Source organism: Anoplopoma fimbria, chromosome 10 (genome assembly GCF_027596085.1).
Source record: "Anoplopoma fimbria isolate UVic2021 breed Golden Eagle Sablefish chromosome 10, Afim_UVic_2022, whole genome shotgun sequence".
Classification (NCBI taxonomy): Eukaryota; Metazoa; Chordata; class Actinopteri; order Perciformes; family Anoplopomatidae; genus Anoplopoma; species Anoplopoma fimbria.
Window position 1 is genome coordinate 1,548,122 of NC_072458.1, and position 9,379 is coordinate 1,557,500.

At 41.2% G+C, this 9,379-nt stretch overlaps 1 protein-coding gene across 1 annotated transcript in view; it reads right to left on the bottom strand.

The window, feature by feature from the left end:
- Positions 1–5,297: 5,297 nt before the first annotated feature.
- The window catches only part of trappc3 (trafficking protein particle complex subunit 3), a 5,695-nt gene continuing 1,613 nt past the window's right edge, over positions 5,298–9,379 (bottom strand). Inside the window, exons 3-5 of the mRNA XM_054606126.1 lie at positions 7,558–7,657; positions 6,054–6,236; positions 5,298–5,897 (exon numbers count right to left, since the gene is read on the bottom strand). Of these exons, the coding sequence (XP_054462101.1) occupies positions 5,778–5,897; positions 6,054–6,236; positions 7,558–7,657 (403 nt within the window). The 3' untranslated portion in view covers positions 5,298–5,777. The remainder of the gene's footprint in view (positions 5,898–6,053; positions 6,237–7,557; positions 7,658–9,379) is intronic.

Sequence of the window (9,379 nt, forward strand, 5' to 3'; positions counted from 1 at the left end):
TGACAAAAGGTTAAAGAGTATAATAATAAACTTATTTTGTTCAGCACTTTTCTTCACAAGGTTACAAAGTGTTTTTCAGAAGAAAGATTGCAACTGAAAACCAAAGACAACAAATGCAATAATATATAAACAACAGATGAATCATAAAACATAAAAACCCCGGATTTAGGATTATGCTTTCTGTAGCTCAGTTACAAGGAAAAAGATCCATATCTTTATTCGCCAAAATAGCAGCAGAGCTGAATCCACCACTGTAGTCCAGCCTAAAATATTTTAAGAATTCGACTATTGGATGTTTTTGACATTTATGGTCTCCAAAGGATGAATCTTACTGACCTTGGCGGTCCCCTGACTTTTTTCTCTAGCACAACCAGAAGATTTACACTCAAGTCAAAGTTTACACTTATCCAATAAAATATTCCGACGTGAATGGATGGGCACAACATTGAGATTCATGGTTCCTAGATGATTGATTATTTTGGCTGAATTGGTTGAATGTGTTTAATTGATATGGGATCATATTTTAGCTTTATTGAAAACACATAATTATCTATTTATTTGATAACATTTTAAAGATTGCATAAAATTGAAACAACAGCTGAATGGAAATAAAACGAATAATACCCCCCATGCATCGCCAACACTGAGACTTTGTATGAACCTCCACTCGTCAGATTCAAGTCCGTCTTTTCCAGTGTGACAGCCTGAGGTGTCTTATATGGAAAGTCATACTCACAGACTGAAACGTCTAGCCTGCATAATCGGACATCCAGACCCCTTACAATCACATTGACTGGTGTGAAATGTGCTTGAAGTGGGCGGATAATAAATGACTTGCTGAAGACATAAAGCCTTTGGGCTAGTGTCTAGATTTATGTTGTGATATTAGCTTGGATATCACGCTTTAAAAGTCAGACAGATGACCTGCTTGGGAGACATGCATCATCAGAAGTACTTCACTCTAATCTATATATGGTGTGTGTTTTGTAACTACGAAATATTAATATGACACACAGACACACACACACGTTGAGTTCATGCTTGGCAGTGGTTAGATGTGATATCCCGTCCAGTGCAGCTGGTGTGCAGCCTCTAGGCAGCCCTGTGCTCTGGGAGGGAAGCCTGGTTTGATTTTAGGCTAGGGCAAACCAGGACTTTCACATTCCTGCTTTTCAATTGGAATTAGTGTATTTGTTACTGCCTGGGAGACTGATATAAATGTATGCTTACATATGTGCATTTGGAGGATAGGCCCTGGAATAATGAAGGTTAAGATGAGGTGCCGTTTGCCCTGAGGGCTAGACAGTGTAATACTACATGACACTTTTTTTTTTCTTTCTCTCCCACTCATTCTCCTTGCTCCATCTACAAGTGAGGCCGTTCCAAGCTGGAAAGTTTGGCCGCTATTAAAAAAGAATACGGCTGTGGGTCAGAAAAAGAGGGAAGAAAAGTGGGAGAAAAACAAGACAAAAGTTGAGTGTATTGTGGGAAAAATCTGACTCAAAGATAAAGAGGATCTGGAAAGGGTAAAGCCTGTATCATCGGGAACGTCTAAAAACTCCTCTTCATCAGATCTTGGAGAAAAGAGGAAGAACAAAAGAGCAGGAGGAAATTGGAAGCAGAGTGAAGGCAGCTTAGCAGCTCCCATCCAAAAAGCCTGGAAGAAACGGAGGGGGGGAACTAAAAACAAGGCATTATACGGCTCGGCGTCGTAGAGGGCTCCGGATGAAACCCTCGTGGAACCAGCCAGGTCACTGCTGAGACGGAAAAGTGACCCCGCTTTGGACCCATTTCAACCTGACATGATTTCCTGCTGAGAAGATGTTTTTCTTTGATAACACGAATCCCTTGTGACACTGGGGATCCAGGATGTTGATCGAACGGGTTACCTGGATCCGATCCATGCTTTTATTTTGAGCTTGGAGAGGTGCGTTTCACTAGTTTGGGTTCTAATTTCACCCTTCCTGCCAACACGCCTGATGACCCAAACATAACTTAAAATGTCTCACATTCTAGTGGATGTGCGGTCCATGCTAAATGGTTGAGCAATGCACAAGTTATTAGATTTATAGGAAGTGCTCAACAGTTTGTCTGGAAGTGGGTGATGATTCATACTCTGAATGGCTTGCAGATGCTGTAGCAGATTTCAGTGGGTACATAATGTGACTGACTACCAAATCAACTCTTGATTACCCCTCAAAAACCACATCTATGTTTATGGACTGAGGTGTTTATGCAAATAAATCACAAAACGAATATCCCTCAAACCGCCAAAACCTCACTGTTACCATGAACAACTGAGCGTTGTTGTTTTAGCAGACAAGTGCAGAGCCTGTGAATTATGTAACAACAACCCTGGTGTTCATGTGAGCATCTTTTCAGGTGCCTAACAGAGACACACTCATTAAATCAACCACCTCTTCCCACCGCTTTACTGCCTGGGAACATTATTCAGTCTGTCAGGGTTTTGTTTTTTTACCATGAACACACTTGTTTGCTGACTCACTGCATTCTTTTCTTAAAGAGTGCTGTCCATCCTGCTGTCATCTCCGCTCTTTCCACTGACCAGACACAGAACACACACTCCGGAAACCTCTGGAAATCCCGGGTCGACTGCATCTCCAGTCAGCCCTTACCTCACCTGTGAGACAGCACGTTTCCCGTCAGACACAGAACATTCCCAAAAGAGCTGACTATCACACATCCTTTTCTTTGATTTAGGGATTGCTGGCTTTCCTTGAGCACATCAGCAAACCATTAAGAAAATGGGGGGGAAAAAGGAGGATTGATTGAAACAATGACTGACAAATTAAAGTGGGACAACTAAGAGAAACGGTGGATGGAAATGGATAGAGTGGAGGTGGAGAAAGGGATGGGGTATTCAATAAGCGTAGGTCAGTACCAGGCTGTGCGCTGGGCTTTACTGTCACAGCGTGCCTTGCACCATTTGTTTCCCATAAAGGCCACATGGAAATGTTTAGCTGGCTTAAAGCAGATCGGCGCACGTTGTCTCTGGCCCATAACATTTGCTACTTGTTTTTCAGGTCCGTCCTAGTAACGTTTTCTGAAAAATATAGGCAGTTGCAATAAATAATATAAATGATAACATAAAATAAAATAAAATATGAAGTAAAAACGATGTGTATGCCGATGGGAGATACCAAAATAAACTGTGTCCAAGATATGAGTGATGGGAGATGTCCTTCTTCCCAGAGTGCATCTGTGTGTGTCCCATCTATGAGGGAGAGAAAGGAGGGGAGACGACAATAAGTAAAAATAGCATCTTCCAAAGCAATTCCTCATGGCTAAGAGGGACTTAAGTGCAACAACAACAAGTTTCTCTTCTCCTTGTGTTTTCATTTTGCTACAACATCTGCAGTCTTGCGAAAGGAATAGAAATCACAGATGGACAGGTTATGAGGAGTGAAGTCATAACGGAGCGTTTGTTTCTTCAAGTCTTGAAACTGTTCTTGTTGTAATCATCACCCTCTTTTCTGTGGAAACAATCAACACAAAGCTCTCTAGACATAAACTAGACATATTGGTAGGTCTTTAAATGCTTTGGAGACCCAAAAAATTGGCCTTATTGTGTGTTTGGACAAGGTCCTTCAAGCGTGTATTAACACCTATTTGTGAGTAGAGTGGTTGTGATAAATTCGTCCCTAACTTTGGCCTCCATGTACAGTATGTGTGCATATATGTGTGTGTGTGTGTGTGTGTATGTGTCTGTAATATCAAATACCTGCAAGCATATGGAAGAGTGATACAGGTTTTCACAAGTGCGCAGAAAACCCAGCTGTCCGTCCATCCCCCCAGGTACACGGCTCTAATTCTGCCAAGTCATTTACAATGAGCTTCTGCACAAAAACGATTTCCTGCCCACTTTCCATCCAACATCCACATCACAGGCCTGCAGGGTGCATAGATATGTGCACGTAATGTGTTGAGAGCTCGCCTAATGGCCCACCAGGCTTATTGCAAGCCGGCTGCTGTCAGGGTGCTTCCACTTTCCATTCTTCATCCTTTTAAATGAGCACTGCCCCAGACAGGAGTAGGCAGAGGTTTAAGACAGTACATAATATGATGAAATCCCATCCTAATACATCTTCGCCAGCATTATAAAATACAAATACTGCATGTTGTCATTGTTTGTCTAATCTCCAGCCAAATCAATCCATATATTGACCCCGGCCACTCTGCTTAACTACTGCGAATTGTCTGCTCTTTCCATACTCAAAATCTGAATTTAACCTTTTATTTATGTTTTATGGCAGCTCTAGTCTTGACTCCCACAAATAAGGGAATGTTTTTCTCCCATAATACCCACTCTAGCCTTATACTGGGAACGATGCTGCCTACAGATGAGGAACGTTATGTACACAGCAGCCTCTGGTGGCTCTTTGGAGGATTTTAATTCAAGTGCCTGAAAGCTTAAATCTGTAAAAGCAGAAATGGTTTCATGTCATAATAGCTGTAAAATGGGATGTGTAGTGCCTGAAGGTTTCCAACAGCTAATAGATGACAGGTTTCTCCAAAAGGAAATCCATATCTGACAATCTCATCCTCTATGTGAACTGCTTTCAGCAGACTTGTATGTTTTTGGTACTAATGTTGTTCTTCTGTTGCACAACAAAAAAAAGACAACGAATCAGAAAAACATGGCCAATGTTCTCTCAGTATCCGGATCAGATATATGCTTATAAAGCAAGACTAGGAATGATTTGTGAACGTAAACTGTATGTGTGTGTGTGTGTGTGTGCATGTGTGTGTGTGTGTGTGTGAATGGCCACCTGTGTTTTCAGTTATTGACGAGGTGTGCAGTCGGTCTGAACGAGCAGTTCTGTTCATTACTTTAGAGTGACGTAAAGCCATTCACAGGTGTGACAACCACAACCAAGTCACACACACACACACACACACACACACACACACACACACACACACACACACACACACACACACACACACGCACACGCACAGACACACACAGATTATTCCATGTACCCTGAAAAAACGTAAGAGAAACATTAGATCTGTTATTGTTTGCCTCTGCAGAGCGGCTGCAGTCTTCTAAAGGAATAACGCTACCAAATCACACTGAAAAAGAACTGACAAGGTGGTACAGAGGACACTGTGTGTGTGTGTGTGTGTGTGTGTGTGTGTGTGTGTGTGTGTGTGTGTGTGTGTGTGTCTGTTGGATCCGTGCGACTAGTTGAAATTGCTCCAGGTTGCACAACAAGCGTGTTTTAAAGTCCCTCGACTATCACAGACGCATGAGAAAAGCATCATATTAAATATGTCGCTTTTATTTGACATATCTACATACATAAATTAACATGCCATATAATTGGCAGAAATAAAGAGTGATTTCTTAAAAAAAAAATGAAAACAAACAAGACATACATGAAATCATTATGATGCATGGCTTCTCTGTCTTGCACCAAAAAGAAAAAAATACAGTCTCTACATGGCTAAATGAAAGACATAATTCTTTTAAGAAACAGGACAGATATTTTAACAGTTAATGAAGAAAAAGTGACTTTCAATGAGGGCTGGTGTGAAATAAATGGTCAGAGGCATTTCATTTAAGCACACACCTAAACGTTTCCCCTCAAACTGGAGCACAGATCAGAGTCAAGGAGTTGTTGACTGAAATATTTCCTCTCATCTTGATGTTTCGATTCTGAGTTCATTCACCCTCTGACGGTGTTCCTCACGCGACTCAGTCCTCCATAAATCAGACAGGATGTCCAGGGAAGGATCTTTTTTTGTTTCCGTCACTCGTCTCCTGCTGGGAGATTTTCTTCGATCCTCTTGATGAACTTCATGCGTATTTCTGTCACATTGTCCCCTCTCAGAGTGTCCTGAGCAAATCTCACATCCACGGCCATCTGGACCTAAATCATGTACAGAATCACTTAGTTTTATATGCACAAACTTTTTTTTCCTCTTTGTGAAATGTAGTACATGCACAGTAAATAAATGGGCAAACTCTATTCTACGATCACCATGAATTTACATTTAGTGTAAAATGTACAGTGAGTGGACCTTACCATCTCCAGGGCTCCTCGGAGGACCCCACACAGCAGGTTGGAGTAGACCAGCGTGCTGTGGTTATCCGGCAGCTCCACAAAGTCTACCAAGGGGTTGTTCTCAAGGATGAGGGAGAACTCATCTCCCGCTGGGCTCCAGTTGGTCACACTGGGGGTGATTCCCAGGTACATCTTAAATGCAACCTAACAAACAAAAAAACACAACACAGTGAGTGGAGTGGATAAAAAGAAAAAAGAAAAAAGAGAACAGCGCAGGATTACTCGATTGAAAACAGTAATGTTTGATTGCACATTCATTTAGCGGATATTCCTCTTCACACACACCTGATATCTGATAACAGCTCTCTGTTGCTTCTTTTCTTCTGCAGCACTTTTTCCCTGTGATGTGTCAGCATTCTCACGCATGCACAAATCAACGTTCGCTCAAGCAAATTAAATTGCAGCTACAGCAATAAAAGAATATTGCCTGGCGTTGGGCAGTTTTTCTTTTTTTATATATATATATAAAATGGTCTGACTGTGGAGCGAAGCAGCTTTACCATAATCATTTTTTTATTATTATTATTAGTAGTAATAGCACCATAACTTAAGTGGTGTGATTACCTTTTCCCTTCTGAAGAAAACATGGCCTTGAAAAATCTGTGTTTGAACAAACAACAGACCTCCATATACATTTCACTGGTGAATGACTGAGGTGGTTTAAAGTTAAGCAAGAGGTCACATGATACCCTCAGATTAGGTTATCACTGCACCCTCTAAACTGCTGTCCTCTACGACATGACACTTCTCTTCATGACAAAGAGACAGTTCACTGCGCTGGTATGAGGAGACATCTTTGAAATAACTCCCCTAGCAGGCAGCAGTTACACCTTGAAACCAGCTGGGGAGCTGATCACAGGCCTGAGAGCAGCCTTCATTGTCTGCCTGCGCCTTTCTGTCTATCAGTCGTGAAGGGAGTCTGACTAATGCGAGACAATACAACGATGTGTTAGAACCCCACAGGATCGCGATGAATACAGAGAGGAAGACTGAAGTACATCATATCACTACAGCAGCATGATCAGCCGGGTGCCTCAGTAAATGACAACACACTACTGATGTTGCTTAACTAAGAGTACCTGGACAGTGAGGCAGAGAGAGGGTGTCACCTTTCTGAGGGATGAAATTACGTTTCATACAAAATTCAAGTGAATCCTTGCCTTCTGAATATCAGGTTTACAATCAGGCAAGGTAAAGAGGAATGCAATATTGGTCTCAAATTTTGAAGAATGCAGACATGGACTTTAAGTTTTTCTGATTTCCCAATCATTAATTTTCCCCAAACCCTCCCAACATTCTTCTTTCCCCCCTCGATTTTTAAGCGGCTTCATCAACATCACTCTCTCTCTCTCTCTCTCTAATCTTTCTTTTTCAGTCATCCCTCCTTCCCCTTTCTCCCTCCCTCCATCCATCTTTGGGAGAAGTCCACGGTCACGCTCTGATTGGCCTGGAAAAGTCCAATTACCTTAGCGATGACATCAGCTGTTTCTCGGAAATCCTGACACCTGCCGATGCTGGAGCGCGCCAAGAAATCCTCGATCAGACGCACGCCAATGTTATAACCCCTAAGATAGAGAGAAAGACAGACAGAGAGAAGCAGGAGAAAGAGAGATTAAGACAATCGTCTTCATTATAGAGGAAAAGTGCCGAGAAAAAATTAAAGGTAAATGCAGTGCACCGTAAAGAGAACTTTTTGCGTTATACACTTGGCAAATGACGATAATTATGATTAGAATGCCAAGTCAACTTATCCTACAGTATCAAGAGCCGACTGATGCGTCCTGATCCTAACATGGTCTGCCTCACACTAAGACTTCCTTCTAAGGCCAGGTAAGACAAGCCTCATCATGACTTAGCTTAAAGAGAGCTTAAGGTTGCTTCACAACCAGGCAAGCGAAGAAAATCCAGTCCAAAGTCCTGTCAGCGGGACAGGATGTTTTGAATTTTGGAGTTATAAAAACCAATCGTTTTTCTAAATCTTATTTTGTGGGAGAACAGTATCCAACATGGCCTTCCAGATATTTACTCTCTCTCTCTCTCTCTTCATAAAAACACACATGCTCTATAAATTCCAAGAAGTTTCCAGAGATACAGAAGTGTGAAAAAATAAAACCTGATTATGTCATCTCTCTGCTCCAGTCTGTGTCTATATGCAGTATATTATCAATAGAGCACAGCAGAATGTGTCAGAGCAGTGTAAAAGGGAGACATCCAAGAGGCCAGAAAAATCACTCTCTTCCGTTGGTTTAACAAGCAAACAAAAACTTTAACATTTTATAGCAGACCAACTCCTTTTATGAACTCAATATGTACACGCACAAAGCATACGATCTAGCTAATGCAGATACAACTTTTAATAGTGAAATGCCAACGTCCAACATGTTCAGTACTGTATGCTATTGATATGATAATAAAAGGTGCCATGTGTAATGTCTAGCTACATGCTCCAAAGAAATAGCAGGCTCCATTTCAACTCTACTACTGGGTCCATACAATCTAAATTTACAGCCATCAGTTATTTAAAAAAAAAAGGCATAAACTAACTAACAGCAGGGCAAGAACAAGCCTCAGCAAAATTTGAATAGTTTGTTGATCCCGCAGGGAGTCGGGGAAGTCCTCCAGAATCGAACCCGGATCTGGGGTTTGCGTCGCTCACTGAATTCAAGCTAACTGCTAACCGCTACAGCACGAGGAGGGTGTACGAGTTGTTGTCCTTTTTCCTCACCACTTTGGATTTAAACCAATAAACAAACTATCAAAATGTACATTAATGGATTATTGACAAGGCTTTGGGGCAGCTATACCCCCATTGGAGTTTTTGCTATTCTTGTTGCATTTCAACCTGGAATTTAAATACATTTGTATTTGGAATTTATTTAATGGAACTACACAAAATAGTCAAAAATGGTGAAGTAAAATAAAAAAAAAAAAAAATGTTGGATGCATGCATATGAGGCCTTTAATACCAGGTTTGTATCTATTGAGATCATGTGACAGATCATGTGAAACTTAGATTACAAACTGGTGAACTTAGTTTAAGTAAGTGACTTCTGTAGGTAATTTGTAGCACCAGATCTTAGTGAGGGGCTTAGGATAGGGGGTCAACATATGCCATTTCAATTCACCAATTTTGACTATGTAAAACACTACAGTGACTCACTATCAACTCTCTAGAAACACGTGGTTTTACAACATAGGACGGGCCATTTTGTTAGTTTGTTTGTTTGTTTACATTACGCCTGCAAGTCTTAACACACTTTCTTGGCATCTGCACTCTTTGTAAACCA